Source organism: Lepidochelys olivacea, assembly GCF_965140295.1.
Source record: "Lepidochelys olivacea isolate rLepOli2 genome assembly, chromosome: 8".
NCBI lineage: Eukaryota > Metazoa > Chordata > Testudines > Cheloniidae > Lepidochelys > Lepidochelys olivacea.
Window position 1 is genome coordinate 6,082,097 of NC_140418.1, and position 16,697 is coordinate 6,098,793.

The 16,697-nt window shown below is 40.8% G+C and overlaps 1 protein-coding gene across 2 annotated transcripts in view; it reads right to left on the minus strand.

Moving 5' to 3' along the window:
* Positions 1-444: 444 nt before the first annotated feature.
* The window catches only part of G3BP1 (G3BP stress granule assembly factor 1), a 34,309-nt gene continuing 18,056 nt past the window's right edge, over positions 445-16,697 (minus strand). Inside the window, exons 2-12 of one of the 2 annotated variants that reach the window (XM_084636170.1) lie at positions 16,281-16,394; positions 11,975-12,056; positions 10,955-11,128; positions 7,984-8,074; positions 7,524-7,614; positions 6,940-7,144; positions 5,331-5,432; positions 4,585-4,696; positions 4,031-4,156; positions 3,803-3,912; positions 445-1,402 (exon numbers count right to left, since the gene is read on the minus strand). In XM_084636170.1, the coding sequence (XP_084492296.1) occupies positions 1,196-1,402; positions 3,803-3,912; positions 4,031-4,156; positions 4,585-4,696; positions 5,331-5,432; positions 6,940-7,144; positions 7,524-7,614; positions 7,984-8,074; positions 10,955-11,128; positions 11,975-12,056; positions 16,281-16,375 (1,395 nt within the window). In that variant the 5' untranslated portion in view covers positions 16,376-16,394 and the 3' untranslated portion in view covers positions 445-1,195. Of the gene's footprint in view, positions 1,403-3,802; positions 3,934-4,030; positions 4,157-4,584; positions 4,697-5,330; positions 5,433-6,939; positions 7,145-7,523; positions 7,615-7,983; positions 8,075-10,954; positions 11,129-11,974; positions 12,057-16,280; positions 16,395-16,697 lie in introns of both variants that reach the window. The other variant, XM_084636169.1, reaches the window with a different exon arrangement.

Sequence of the window (16,697 nt, forward strand, 5' to 3'; positions counted from 1 at the left end):
ACAGAGTAAGCGTACACAATCCTAAAAAGGTCATTTACATTTCAACAATAAAGATATCCACAACCACAGTTTTCTAGTCACAATGGGAGTTGTTACAAAATCACGTAACTTTTCAGTCAGCTGGATAAAGCAAACATTCAGCCAACCACCAACGTGCTTTATAATATTAGACATCTCTACCTACTGCCACAGCAGAGGTTGCTTCAGTTTCCAAAGAACATTTTGTCGTTATCTTCGACAAAGATAGTGATGGGAGGAATGGAGGGGAAACTCACCCCTCCACAAGAATTCCAACATACTCCACTTGATAAAGCAAATCTAGACTTTTTTTTATTTTTTTAACAATTTGCCAAGACTGGAATGAGAGATAAATAGAAGGCACAACAATTTTGCTTTTTTTTTCTTTTTTTTCTTTTTTCTTTTTTTACAAATACAAACTAAAACATGAAAAAAACTCCCTATTTCAATAAAAAATTTCACAAGTTCAGGAAAAATGTTTTAAGAGTCAAGTTCTAGACATTAAAACCTATCCCACAATCCAAAATTTGTAAGTGGTAAAACAGTAGTTAGAATTCCTTTTCGTGATCATGTATCAAAAGAAAAAAGATTCTATGGATACCCTTTATTCCACTTTACAGCGCCACAGAGAGAAGAGTGAATGTCAATTTTCCAAGTGGCAACATGGCCAGACCAGAGGATGTGCACATGACCCTCAAGGGACAAACAATAGTTTCTCCTGCCTTGAAATGCTTGCCAAGTGCTAGGTTTTCCTACAGGCTCTTGAACACATGCAGGTGAAAGATTATTCCACTGACTGAAACGCACACAATTTCAGTATAGAGAGGGAAAAAACAAAAACAAAAAAACCAACCACACATTCCTTTAGGAAAGACCACTGGTACAAAAAAAAAAAAAAATCCAGTCCGTTAAGTTTGCAGTGAGCAAGGAACTTCAGTTCTTTTCTTTTTAAAATCCACTTTTCCTAAAATATTGTTCCACAAAGCTGGAATCTGGGACAAGGACTAGGAAAAAAAAAAAATCACAAAACCATAACAACAAACAAAAAGGGGCCAAAATAGTATCAAACGTAGCAGTCTATAACAGGCTAGGGCCACATTCCAAGATACCCAAGGCTGAAATTCACAAATCTGCAGGAACAAGGGTTTGTGCCACCATGCCAACATCCTTGATGCATTCACTGACGTTGCCCGATGCCCCTTCCAGCTCCAAATCCTGGTTTCTGAGACATGCCTCCACGTGGAGGCCCTCGAATCCCACCCCCCAGCCCTCCCCGAGTGCCTCCAGGTCCACGTGGTCTGTTGTCTCTGCGGTCACCCTCCCTGGCAGCTCGTGTTTTCTTCTCCTCCACGTTCAAACGCACCTCCCCCCTGAACATGATGGGCTGCAAGAGAAAGAAAAGAGATTTACCAGCATTAACAATGCAGCTGTAACTCTCCAACAAAGCCTTTCACCTGGGTAAATTTATGCTGTTCCCTTCAATGGGATTAGTATTAGGAACAGGAGCAAGACAAGAAAGAAGGAAATAAAGCTCATGGCAGCTACCTATTTACAGGTTAAAAAAAAAAAAAAAAACCACTATCTCAGTTGTGTACTCAGCCACACATTTTTGGGGGTGGCAGGAGAAGGCTGGGGGGGGGGGGAGGAGAGGTGTGTGACTGTTCAAACAATTGGAAGGATGGATCAACTGTGACTTCTCAGGCAGTTGAACACTTTACATGCTCCACCTTTCCTGGCAAGTGGTTAGATAAGATGAGCTTGGTTTCACTGACACACTTTAATACAATGAAAAAACCATTAAGATCACTGCTATAGTGTTCCGGTTGACTTTTCTTCTGATTTGAAGCAGCTCAGAGGCCCATACTGCACCCTCCATGCAATCTGGTGAAATCCTTCACTTTCAGTATAGCAGCATTTTGTATTGCTATGATGAGGAGTTACTGAGGGCTTGTCTATATGGCAGCAAGAGAACTACCATAGTACACAGCCACACTTTGGGACGTTCAGTGGGCTGCAGCAGTGTCCACATGGTGAGTTAACGCACAGTGCGCTGCCTGGCTTGCCACACAGTAACTCACTGTGTAGACAAACCTTGAGTTGGCAAATTTCACTGAAGGAGAGAAGAGGCCAATCAGAACACACGCCCCGTTAGCATAATATGTAAATAAGCTACTGCCACATAAGGCTGAGGAATTAAGTCTACAAAAAGCTAAGAAATTCAAGAGTGAAGGTTCCTTCATACATATACCAATTATACCTCATTAGAGACCATGAGTTATTCTGGATGCTGTAATATATAAAGGCGGCTTGAAGAATTCCTCTTGCCAGTGACAAGCAGAAAGCTTTTCAGCTAAGATTCCCACTTGATGATCAGTTCTCACGGAGCTCCCGAGCCAATACCCTGGCATGGGGGTACCAACACCCTTCCCAACAACCAGGTATGGGAATAGGGTTTAAGTAGCTCTCTGTCACTTTGCCCCTAGACTCCACTGGCAGGGCCTCCCTTTCACAGGAACTGCTAGCAAGCAGGTTTAGCTCTCTGGTTGATAAAGATTACTAGTAATCTTTAAATTCCAATACGCAGTATTTGTAATGTAGCAGAGATCGTATTGTTGCAAGAACCGGTCTAGAATTAAAGGAAACGTGCTTGTGTCCAGCATACTGTGCATGATCGCTGGAGAAGATCAATACAGATAACTAAAGTTAAATTACAGATGAAAATAAGGGTTCTGAATTATTAGAAGTAAAAGATATTTGAACTGTTCAGCTGTGGGTTAAATATACACATAAAGCCCCACTACTGTCTTATATTATCAAGAAGGAGAGCATCACAGTTAATTATACTTTAAGTCTGACACAAACATTCCCTAGAGCCTGCAGATTTGAGACTTGCAGGAAAAGAGCACAAAATGATATAAACAGATATAATACAGAAAGGGCCACGGACTGGCCACTCCTCTCCAAAAGCCTGTAAGTGTGGGGTCACACCAAAGGGGTGAGGGAGGAAGAGAAGTGCCCGACTGCTGCGAACTCTCTAACGGCTTGCTGTACAGGCGCAGATGTGCGTGGGTGCAAAGTGTTTAGATCTACCACATACACAACAATCTCCATGGGGTCACTAGCTATAACCTTTTACATTCATAGTGGCTGTGGCCAGGCTGAGAGCAGGTGACTCTGCACCCAGCCTGTTTAGGATGTAAATTCCTTCTTCAAAGCAAACACAAACATGGTTCCCCCCACTTTTTCAACGCTTCTTTATTTGGGCTCTGTTTTCTCCATGGCAGTTTTCTCTCTCTTTTGGTTTGCTTTAGGGATGTAAACATCCATTTTAAAAGTTAACTGTTTAAACTATTAAAATTATGTCATTTAAATGGTTAACCAATTAAAGGGAGAGGAACTGCTCCTGGAGCAGGCAGCTGGCAGGGCCTTGGGCGGGCAGGCGGCCAGCAGGGTCCGGGGGCTAACAGTTAGGTTTGGTTAAACAATAAGACTAATGCTTACTAGTTAACTGTTTAGGTTTGTAAAATACTAGTTTGCTTCAGCATTAAATTTGGCCAACTGCATGTGTTAATTTCCAAACAGTGTGAACACGTAAATCACACTTATTCAGAGTGGTTCATTTATGGACGTAAACTGGGAGCAGAGGAAGAAGAGAGGGGCTAAAAGAACATCCCTTCTTCTTAAGGGACAGACAGACATTGCCCACCATTAACAGAGAGGAACGGATTCAAAAACGTTACTTCGCAGAATCAAATCTCTGCTAGTCCAAACACCGCCACCTTACCCTATTGCTAAGGATCTTCTGAACCGGTTCAGGATCATCAAATACCACAAACCCAAAGTTAGGGAGCTTCCCACCACTGTTGATGCGGAGTTCCACAACGTTCCCATAATCTGCAAGAGAGGAGCCAAGTTCTTTGGTCACACATTAGAATGTTCTGCAGAAACAGACATGTGCTTATGGTTGCAGCCCCAAAACTTTGTGGTGAACAAAGCAAAGTCAGCAACTTACTTTGGAAGAAGTCCTTCAGTTCAGTTTTATCCACATCATGAGGAAGGTTTCCAACAAATAGCTGATGACTGTCTGGGTACCTAACAATCCGTCTAGTTTCCATGTCACCCTGCTCACCTTCACGAACTTAAAACAAACAAACTTGCTTAAAGCCAAACAGCATGCATAATACCTGAACAGTCCTAATCATCAGAGTAACTGGCAAGCAATAAGATTCAGTCTCAAGTTCTAGTGGAATTTCAATAATTTTCACAACAGCCATGCATTAGAAACTCACACTGATGAGCAAACCTAAAAACAAAAAAAAACCCATCTAAATACTACAAACTTTTTTATATTTGTGAAAGTTCATTTCTAAATCAGAGGTTCAGGACCAGATCAGCTAAAACATCAACAGCAGCAGAAGTGACTTAGAATATCTATCATTAAGAACTGAAAAAAACAACACTAATCAGCACATCGTACATTGAGTGCTTCATGGCTCCTTAGGCAATTAAAAGGAGATAGAAATGGGAAAAAAAGTGAAGTACTTATGCTCTTCTAGCTTTTCTTACTTGGTCTAGGCCCTCTTTGCGGTGGGATGCTTGTTCGTTGCTCCCTCACCCTCTGATCCCTCTGAGGCCTCTGTGGTGGAGTCTGGGATTCAGGCTTGGATTCAGGACGGGGCTGCAGAAATGAACAAGCAATAAGTGATAAGTAAAAACAGGCAAGGCTAGTAGCAAAGTTCATTTTTCAGAGCTTACTATCAAATTTTCGATTATACTGAGATAATTTCCAATTTGCAAAAGATTAGCAGTTCTTTTCATCAGTGGCAACAGAATGCATTTCAGCTCAAGTTATACTTGTAACTTCAAAATGAAATGCTGTTCTGTTTTTATTGTATAGTGCTAGACTTTTAATAGTTATCCCTCATTCAATAAAATGTACCCTGGTGCTACATAATGTTGGAAAGGGAGATGAAATGTATCTTGCCTAATCATGGCTGAAAGATTTTAGTACCTCTAACTTGGCAAGTTTGCCCAAGCTCTGTAGAACTGCCCTCACTAGATTTTTGCGTATGTTTTTCAAGGCAGACATACTCAATACACACTGTGAGCACATTTGGTCCATATTGATGGAGGTTTTCTTTCCAGCTACAAGGGTTACAAATGTGATTTTTGTTTAAATGGTTATTTACAAAACCCCTAACAATTGCAAAACCCCATGAAGAATCCTAAAATCCATGCTATAAGCAGGGAATTTCTACTGCATATTTTCACCCAGGTCCCCAAGTATTCTGTGATTCGTGCAGTATTCCTACTTGTGAGGCTGGTACTTTCACAACATGAGGTGGTATTCCCAATACTGGAACAGCTCCACTGGGTGGGAGATTCTTGCTGGTTACAGACGCCCACGAAAATGTCTAAAGGAATGAACAGTGTTACTAAGTAACTCAAGGCCTGCAGTTCTACTTCTAACAAGAGGCCCAGACCCTGAACTGTGCCTCTCAGGAGTGACAGTTGAGGTGGTGGTAACAGCTTTAAAGACACCTTTGAGCCTTCTGAGTTCTGGATCCAGCCCTCAGCCATTTCCCCACAGCTGCCTATGAACCATCCCAACTCAGAAAAACAGAGTGCAGAGCATTAGAGCCACACACGGTCTCATTCCTAGGGCTACTATACTAGACTTGTGGCACCCATAGATCCCCCTCCCCTGCTACAATGGGGGAATCAAGCTGTTTCTAACCCCTGAACACTGCATAAATAGGCAGGGATGCAGCACAGAACTGGGGCTATTGTTAGACTCATCACTGCAGGGGTTACACCCTAAATCATATTTGGAAAGATGCCTTCACAGCCGTAAGTTGGCTGGGCAGAGTTTGACTTCAAAAGAAAAACAAAAATTTAGTGCCTTTCGATGCTTATTAAATTTTCCCAAATGCACAAAGTGCATTTTAAGATTCCTTGTACCCAATTAAATGTTCCCAGTTGTGGGAAATTACAAGGGGAAGACGCTTATTTAACGACAGTAGACGTTGAGATTCAAAGAGTTCAAGCTTAATAACCGTTAACACACAATATCACATGTCAAAACACAAAAGTAATGATGCTGAAATCAAATTCTAGTAAGTTCTCAAGCAGTATTTTTCTTACTTTGCCTAAATTTCGATTATTAACAACCAATAAAAACATAATTCTTCCAAGCCTCACCATAAGCATTCAATTTATTGGGGGAAAAAAAAAAAAAAGTCAAGGACAAATTCAAGCCAGTTTCTGGAGCAAACTGAACAGGTACAAAACAGAGGGCCTTGATAATGTGTCCTCCTATTGAGATACCAGCAACCAGCTAATTGACCCATTGTTTTTCTGTGGAGAACCTCAATTTGAGGTGAAAAGGACAATTCAGGAGCAGGAGAGAAAAGTCATATGCAAAAGAATTTGGATACCTCTCATCCAGCTACCCCCATCTTGCCAGAGTAAAGATTTTGGTGTGTTATACATAAGGAAGAGGAAGAAGAAAAAAAAAAGATGATGAACATATGCTTTCAACTACCACTGCTTTCAACTACCTGAGAGGTGGTTCCAGAGAGGATGGTTCTAGACTATTCTCAGTGGTAGCAGATGACAGAACGAGGAGTAATGGTCTCAAGTTGCAGTGGGGGACGTTTAGGTTGGATATTAGGAAAAACTTTTTCACTAGGAGGGTGGTGAAACACCGGAATGGGTTACCTAGGGAGGTGGTAGAATCTCCTTCCTTAGAGGTTTTTAAGGTCAGGCTTGACAGAGCCCTGGCTGGGATGATTTAATTGGGGATTGGTCCTGCTTTTGAGCAGGGGGTTGGACTAGATGACCTCCTGAGGTCCCTTCCAACCCTGATATTCTATGATTCTATTGATTAAACAATACAGTGAAAGTCACTCATTTCATTACCCTGGAATCCTCTTGCACCACAGGAGCAGGGTCTGCAGGGACTGGAGAAGGACTCTTTTCCACAGTCTCCTCAGGAACAGTTTCCTCCAATACTGGCTCAGATTTTTCTTCCTGCACTTCTGGTTCTGGCTCCGGTTCAGGCTCTGGTTCAGGCTCAGGTTCTGGATCCACTACTGGCTCCTCCAGCTGTTCCTCCAAGTCATTGCTACAGAAAAACATCATGAATGGGAACAATCTTGCTTTTCAAATTTGGATCAAGAACCATACTGAAGGCATGCTTATAACCCAGGTATGCAAAATACAATGCAAAGTACTAGGGCATAGCAAAATTCACTTAAATTGGTATATACTTCCAGGGGACGCGAGTTACAGGTTATTCTGTAGAACGTCAGTCTCAGCCTCACAGCTAATAGTGTATCATTTAACAATGTTGATGCTGCAGCTGCTGCAGCAGAAGCCCGACTTCTAGAGATAAAACATGTTCATTCCTGACTTCTCTTCACATCTGACTCCAGACCTGGTCCTTAAAGAGATCGCAACGCTCAAGGTTCGACTTCCCCATAGTAAAAGTATAGTCTTTTTACCTGACAGACTGCTCGTAGTACGCACCGGGATCATCAACCGTCTCAGGGGTCTGCTGTCTTTCCTCAGGTTCCTCCACCTCCTCCTCAGATTCTAGAGTGGGTTAGGGAAGAAGGAGAACTCAAGTCACACCCATCACACTGTCCAAGCTCAACAAAGGGATTCTTTCATAAATACATATATTTTGGGGGAATTTTTATTTGAATATCACTGTAGGAAGGAGGACTGTGACAGCAACTGCAGCAGCTGTATTCCAACAGCCCATGCTGAAGTACCAGCAGTAGAAAAGGGACAAGGGGAAAAAAAAACACAACACAGGAGACAATTTGAATTTACTGCAAATATGCCTCTCGTAACAGAAGAATCTCCTCTAGCCTGAGAATTGAGAGTTGCTTACTATGCCCACTAATGCCACAAAAGCTGCCACCAGTAGAATTCTCCAGGCTCCTGGTACTTACTTACCCTCTGGAGGCTCAGTGTCCGAATCACCAAAAACCTCATCTTGGTAGCGGAAGATGTCGTTATGGACATAAAACTTATTTGCAACAGAACCCTGGAGGCAAGCAGGAATAAGAAGTTGGTTCCGTTATATTCAGTCCCAGAGCAAAACATTCCATGATTATGAAGAGTTTACAGCCACAGTGAAAGATCCTGGTCACAGTTCTGCCCCTCCTGTGACACTCTGGCAGTGCAGAAGTAGCAACTGCCCAACAGAGGGAACCTCTGGGTGGCACAAAAGCAGCCAAGTTGCTTCTACACTCAGCCCCCAAGCAAAAGGGACATTCTTGGGCAGGCCATGAGGGGAGAATACTAGCATGTGCTGCACTCCAAAGAATCACCACACTAGGTGATGCAACTTAAAGCAAATTTGTAGTTGAGGCTGTCCTAAGCTAGGATAGGACTGGTTTGGCCTCCAGTCAAGCAGAGGATCAAGGGAGTGGAGAGGTTGCTTTGTACCACTTTTTACCCCCCATTCCATGTACTGCACTAAGCAGTTTGGCCAAACCTAGGGATCTGGGCCACAGCGATTGGCAACTATTTCCTATTCTATGAGGAAAAACCTATAAACTCATCTCCAATATGGAAAATTCAAGTACTAGGTTCATATTTGCTTTGACATACATATAATTTTTAAAAATAAAGGTTTGACACGCCTGTCAAAATGGAACTACTGTTGCAATCATAAAAGCCATTCTACCATAATAGCAAGCACACACCTGTAGGCAACAGAGAGGACTATGACATAACCCATAAAACTCAGCAGAAAGCAATGAGACACTGTACAGCTTTTTAAAGGATTCCTGAAGCAGAAAGGAAAAATGCTATTCAGGCCAAACAAACAGCTATACCTTGCTTCATTATGGCTGACAGGATCAATAAGGCCAAATTAAAGCCAAACAAAAGGCTAGCAACTGCATCTAGCTGTGGATTTGAGAAAGTTTTTTGGAGGCCAACTTGAGAACAACAGATCACAATTACAAACAGACTTATGGGCTTGGAGCTGCTCTACAATACTTCATGAATACTATTGGTTTACCTGGTAAATTGGAATATTTACTGTGGTAATATAGAAGGAAAACAAGCAGGAAGGAAACAGAATGGCTCAAGATAGGACACCTGATGATAAACACACTGGGGCATTAATAGACAATTCTAGGATGTAAAAAGCCTGGAAATCAAAGTCAAAGACTATGGAAGTTTAAAAGGGGACTCAAAAGCAATGTTCCCTCTAATTTTTCCCATGCATGTGAGGAATTAATTTTATTATGTGCACCAATAGGGAGGTGATGTGTGGCGGGGGTAGGGCTGAGGGGTTCAGGGTGCGGAGGGGGCTCAAGCAGAGGCTTGGGATGTAGGGAGATGAGGGCTCTGGCTGGGAGTGCGTGCTCTGGGATGGGTGTCAAGGATGAGGGGTTTGAGGTGCAGGCTGCCCTGGGGCTGGAAGGGAGGTGGCCACCTCTCCCCAGCCGCGGCAGCTCTGGGGCTGGAGGGGGAAAAGAGCTGCCTCTCCCCGGCCGTGGAAGTTCTGGGGCTGGGGGCCATGGGAGAGGTGCCTCTCCCTGCTGCCGCACAGCTTAGAGGAAAGTTAGTTCAAGAGGAGCAGGCAGCTGTTCAGGGAAAGCAAACCTAACCTAGGACCGGCTGGGGTGTCTGAAGAAGATAGGGCCGCCTTCACTACCATGAGGATGATAAGTGTATAATAATAGACATATATATACCAACTATTTGGCTGCACCTTGTCCATGTTATTTTCTACTTTTAAGACACAACTGAGTTTTATTTCAAATAGAAAAGGGTCAGAAGTTCATTCCACTTTCTAAAAGTAGTTAGCACTTGGTAATCTATCTGCATCTTGATAGCACACCATAGCTCATGTGTCTGTGACTGGACTTCAGAGAAGAAAGGGTGATCAAATACAGAACAGCCAGCTCTTTATGAATACCAAGAGACTGATGAGTAATCTAAATGAAATACCTGAAAACATCCTGACTTCACGGATAGGTCTAGTGTCATATTGCCTATGTAAGCATTAGAGAATTTATTAATATGCTCAGATGCTGCATAGTAATAGTTTCCCTAATGGGGCTGTATTTAAGAAGTAGTATTTGACGCATGTCAAATATAAAAAGTATAATAGATCACAAACACAAAAGCAGGATTTTAGGTCAAACTAAGTCCAGTTAGGAAAGGCTGGAAACATGGAGATTAGGAGCTACCCTCAACTATACAGCCTCTAGAATGCAGAAGCAAAAGCATGTCCTCAAGCTAGCAAGGTACTTGTAAATAAGATGGGTGGGCTGCAATAATGCTCATCATGGACCTCTCTTTCCATGCGTTAATCAAGACTCAGGGAAGAGAACAATTTGTTATGAACTACCAAAGTTGAAAAAAAGACTCGGAGCTACAGCTTCCAAAACGTAAATTGGAAATTGCCAAGTTAAAAATAATATCACTCAATTACCATCTCTCTTTCTTCACTCCCACTTTCAACTGTCACATGATTTTGAAAACTGCTATTTTGAAAGCAACTGCAGCAAGAAGTCAATACTTTATAGTATCAGAAAGCTTGGAATCCATGTCTTCAAATGTTGGAGAGCATTGTTCTCCAACACTAGATGTTTGAGGTATCAGCTGCAAGATACAACTGTTAAGTGGGGATCAGCAATGTTTTGAGAATACCTACCTAAGCAACATTTTAATGATACTTATTAGGCACAACTCAAAATGTTACATCCCCTCCTGATACTGTTCCATGTTAGCATAAACAAATTCAAGTAATGTAACTTCTTAAAGCATTTGCAGCACACCACTGCTGGGCTCTTGTGCGAGAAACACTTTCCAACTGGAACCCTAAGATTCCAGTGTGGAGCTGAATAGCTGCAGCTATTTTCAGGTCAGTACTACCCCACGTTTAAAGTACAATAAAGCATACCTCAGGGGCAAGTACAAACGTCTGCATGAACCTGCGCACTGGCTGCATGTTATTGGAGAGTTCTCCCATCACCTGGACTACAACACCATCATTAAGTGTAGCATGGGCATCCACATGACGGATCTTTGTGTGGCAGTCCTTAAAGTTCAGAGACAGCACCTTCTTGTGGATGTCCTGCAAAAGGCAGAGAAGAATCAGTTACCCATTTTCTAAGTTAATTCAGTTTATCAGAAAGACTTCTATAGTGCAGATTGGTGGGTATAGAGAGTATCAAGTTCAGGGTGAGGTTTGCAGTCTAGGGTTGCCCTCAAAGCCCTACAGAGCATAGACCAAAAGCCACTCCCCCTTGGTGTAGTTCTTTATATTTAAACTTTCCTCAATACCTTCAGCCTTCACTGTTTTAATCTCTCTAGGTCAGTCTGCTGTTTGGCTTTTTTCCCCCTCCCTCTCCAATTTTGGTGCCACTTGCAAATTTGATCATAAAATGAACTCACATCAAGGCAGCACCCAGGCAGACAAACAAAAAACCCAGGCAATCATGCCATGTGCTTTTTCTTCTGAGTTGAGACAAGAGTCAAAGAGGACACTTGGAGTTTGCGTTAATTTGCAGAAGATATCGCTGCTTGAATACCATTAAATGCTTCACCACTGCGACAGCATAGCCCAGGGCACTCAGCTCTAATGTGGTGTTCTTATCAGTATTTAATATTCATCTCCAAATTTCATAGCTGTGGATAGTTTTCAAAACATGTGACAAGTTTGCCCATCAAGCACAAAAGGATGGCAAATTACTGCAAATTAATTCTCAAGTCCCAGAGTAGGTTTGTCCAAGATGTTCACACTGCACCAGGTAAAACTACGAACACCCCAGAGAGCATGAACACACATATGCTCCGTATCTAATAGATGGATCTGCTTGAAACACTAAACAAGCCAGAAGACCTTAGATCAGAAAAAAAATCTAATTGTAACTATTTAATTCCCTGCAAAAGTATTTCACTCAGTTTTACAAAAGCTTACAGATTGCCCATAGACGGCATCAGCTGGTTTTCCATTGGAATCCAAGCCACCATGGACGTAGGAAGAATTCTTTCCATAAAACCTGTAAAAGAGGAAATTTATACATTAAGCCTTGCTGTATTAAAAGTCGAATCATATTACTGGTCTTCAGAAGACCGTATTTTACTATAAAAATACTATATTTGAACCTAGGCTTAGTAACAACACATGGTCAAGATTGCTCAGTCCAAAATTTCACTGCATGCAAATCCAAATTCCTATTTGCAAGTATTTGTTCTTCAAAACCAAAATTCTTCTGTTGTCAGAAGTTAATACTCTCACTGAACAGGCCATCAAGTTTTCTGCTCTTTTAAAAGAATTTGAGGGGTGTCTGAAGTCACCTGGCCAATTCCAAGTTCTCCGAATAGGTTTTAGGAAGACAGTACTCTGGAATCTTTCATCTTCCCAATGGAGTCATCGAAGATACTCAAACCACTGGTAGAGACTCAAGACACCAGTTTTGACATGCAACTGTACTCTGGAAAGTGGCCTCTAGAAACAGCAGTGTTCATGTTTATTGCTTCAGTGATTTCTAGATCAAGAGTTTTAGCTGAGCAAATTTTTTTGCGTCAATTAACTGCTAACCCTGTAAACTCACCTTAGTATATAAAAGTCAAGTTGAATTCTTTCTGGCTTAGACATTTTCAGCAAAGAATCTGTAGGTGGAACTTGGTTCTGTTGACTGCCAATTTTACAGACCTTTCCTGATCATAACTACACTATATTGGTCTTATTACATTCTTAAGAGGAAACAGAATTATCTTAAACAAAAAAAACCAAACAAGCCATCCCAGCCCCAGTACCACTATTTACCCAAGTAGAGCTCCGCTGACCCTAAAGGGAACCAGATGACTGTAGAAAGCCTACAAAGACTTTTTTTTTTTTTTTAAAAAGGTATTTAAACACATTTGCATACTGAATCTCAACCACAGCCTAGTGGGTACTTGAGCTGGTTGGAGAAACTTTAACAGAACCATATTCTGCTGGAATATGCAGTTCCATTAAAATTGAAATCCTTTGTGAAATGATTTTGCCAGAACTTTGTTTTGGAAGAAAAAAGTTCTGACAACACCCATTTCAATATGTTCAGAATGAAACATTTTGATTTTTTGTTTTCAAACAACATTGGTTTTGAAATGTTTATATCATACACAAATTTTTAAAAGAAGTCAAAAATCAAACAATGTTTTAATCAACCCAGAACAATTTCTTCAGATTTGGGGGGGGGGGGGGGGATTGGTATCTTGAAATCCTTTGCAAAATGAAACTTCCATTTTATACATATTAAATGTCTCCACTAGAGCGATTTATTTTAATTTTGACAGGCACCTCAGCTCATCTTTAATTTTTAATTTTCCTTCTGAAGTTAGCAACCTAGTATGCAGGAACAACATCACAAGAGTGAGAATGCAGCGATTTACAGACAGAATAGTGTCATCTGTAAGAGATCGGGGGGGGGGGGGGGGAGAGAACCCCCCACAAAAAGTGTCCTGTTTCAGTCGAAAGTACCTTGACACTTCCCATTCAAAGTGCTGCTAAGTGGAATCGGTGCCACAAAATACATTCACACTACAAATAAACTTTGCCTGTCGTTCTCTTTGTACAGTTTGCCAAGGCTATTTCTGAGAAATACGAGTAATACTTCCTAGACACTTGTGTGTCCTTCACTTAACTGAAGGGATTGTCAAGCCATCTATCAATTTCTGTAGAAATTCAGCTTTTTAAAAGAGTTCTTAACACTGGTAATTGCAAAATAAACCTCCTAAGTGTGAGCCCATGCAATGCAGTCTTATGAGACAGCCGCAAGCCTCACAGCTTCACGCTGCTGCCTAGAATAATGAGCAAGACGTTGGTTAGTTTAACTCCTGCTATTCAGAACCCCATGGACAGCCGTGAAACTGACAGGGCCCATGCGAATATGTCTCTGCTGCTGCTGCTGTTTTGGAAAACTATTAACAGCAGCACAGGCAGGCACTGAAGTATTCAGGGAAGACCTCCCAAAAACAGCTACAGTAGCGGGAAACACCCCCCTCCACCATTACAGCCATCAGGAGGTTCTATGATTTGGGGAGTGAAAGAAGAGTTCTTTCCTCTGCCCAATAGACAGAGCCACCAGTATGGTCCACCACAGTTCGCTGATAAGAATCTTATCACCCTTTTCTAGCAGCTGGGATTGGTGCTAGGCTTTGTAGGATCTTTGGGTGCTCCTCTCCCACAAGCCCAAAGCTCATCTGCCATATCAGCCTAGTCCTTTGGCTAGCAGGTGCCATCTGGCAATATTTAGTCAAGTTCTGGTTAAAAATTATAATCAGAATGATATTTCATTAACCTAGAGACTTAAAGAGATACTAATGTGCAAACTACAGGTGAAGCTTCCATTTTACAGCTTCTTCTACCATTTGCTAAAATAGCAGTAGTATTACAGAGCAGAGAATTTTGCCAGCACCAGGTACAGGTTAGATTAGAATAAAAACCAGAGCACATGCAGTAAAGGGTGTCTGGGCTAAATGCGTGGGTTAGCTATTCTGCACACTTGTGAACAATTTTAAATCATCTTCACCCAATACCTGGTGACATTTATACATGAAGAGGGGTTTCAGGATTGTAGGAGTTCTTAGCTTATCTAGTGTTGCAAAGTATAACCCTAAGCAAGCGTACGTCTCTCAGTGAATGATATATTTATCATCAGGGTGCACCTATTTAAGTCAGCAAGCAGGAAACCCTAATTTAAATAATTGAATTTAACCGTATTTAGCATTTGCTCTTCTTTTCCTAAAGAGAGGTTAATGTTCACTGATTGGTGTAACCATTAAAACATGTTGATTTCCAATCAAATATACCCTTTATACTTGGCGTTTACACTTCATGTGTCTTTTTGCTAACAAAAAGAAGGTTATGGGGTGACTATCACAGTTTATAACTAACTACATGAGAAACAAAAATGTGATTGATAGGCTCTTCAATTTAGCACACAAAGGTGTAAAAAGATCCAAGGCCTGGAGAATAAAGCTAGACACATTCAGACAAGAAATAAAGCACAGATTTTTATCAGTAAGGGTAATTAGCTACTCAAACAATTTACCAAAGATTGTGGTGGATTCCCCATTACTGGTAATTATCTAGATGGGATGTTTGTCTAAAAGATATGCTCTAGTTCAAACAGGACTTAATTCAGGAAAATTCTAGGACAGGTGTTATGCAGGAGGTCAAACTAGATGATCACACAGCAGACTCTTCTGGCTTTATAATCTAGGAATATCCAGGATGATAAGCAATATAATTGCTAAAGTAAATGTGAATAGATATACTATAACATACATTAATTCAGATTCTTAATTTTTACTTTATGTTAGAAACTGATGAATGATGCATTTCTTATTTACTAGATAATGATTTCCCTGAGCATGCATCAAGCTGCACTTGGATGGAAATTGGAGTTCAGTTAAAAGTGTACAAAATTCAAAAGGCCAGGCTTTATCTTGAATGAATTAGTCCAAATGAAAATATTCTCTCTGTACCTGTTAGCTAACCTGAAACCCAAATTAATCAAGACAAAAAACTTTTCTGCACAACAGAAATCAGAAGTAGACATTTTCCTAAATGTAAATACCAGCATTCATTTCATTGTAAAGACTGAAAATATGGATACTTAATGCAGCAAGTGACATTGTGAGTTATAAAGCTTGAGTTGATCTCAAAAGTAGAGATGTTTTTCCTCTGATTCTGCATACAATTTAAAATTTCAGAACAGTTTAATTCCTTACACTTTTGGAGCAGCTCAAGGATATAATGTACCTTTGAAAAATTATTTTAAATGATTAAATTAAGTTTAGGCCTTAAAATAGTTTGCCATAAATTTCAGATTTAATTTAAAATTTTTTTTAAAAAAGGATTGATTTTTAACCAACCTTGTTATGATACTAAGTCTTACAAATGAGACCTGAATGAGTAAAGAAGCTTCAGGCTAACAGCAAACAGAGCAGTTCTCAAAATATAAGTATTGACCATTAGAAATACCTTAGACAGACAAAAAATTATCTGCTGTAACCTTTACTTTTATTTTGTTCTATTTGGTCACAGCTGGGAGTGAATTAATTTACTGTAAGATTAGTGTCCACCCAGCACAAGTTAATACATTAAAAAAAAGTATTCATATCTTGCATCTGGCAAGCCAAAAAGGAGGGCATAGGTTTGTTACAGTTTAAAACATAAAAGTATTGTTAAATACATGCAAAGAAAAACAAAGAGAAACGTTCAGGAGCGTTACCTGTGCAGGTAGTCTGGTGCTTGATTCAGCAGAGTATAATACTGCCTTACAAATTCCCGCCCGACCAGCAGGGGACTTGGCTTCTCCATCACCATTTCTTTGGTCAACTGAAAACTGAAGAACAAAAGCTCCATGAAAATGTAGCTGACTATTGTGTTCAAGCTCATTGTAGCTGGCCGTGTGTGCTTTTCATTGTAACTCTATCCTTTCATCTTCTCTCCTGTTTCAGTGTGTACAACAAAATAATGTTACCCACTTAATTGATACGGCTGTACTATAACTTTTTTTTTTTTTTACTGGGGGGAAACGACAACGGGAACTCCATTTGAACAACTGGATTTTTGTCCCGTTTCATCCACAAATCCTGGTAACAAGCATACAAGTAAGGAAATCCTCTTGAAGAACCTAAGGGGTTAA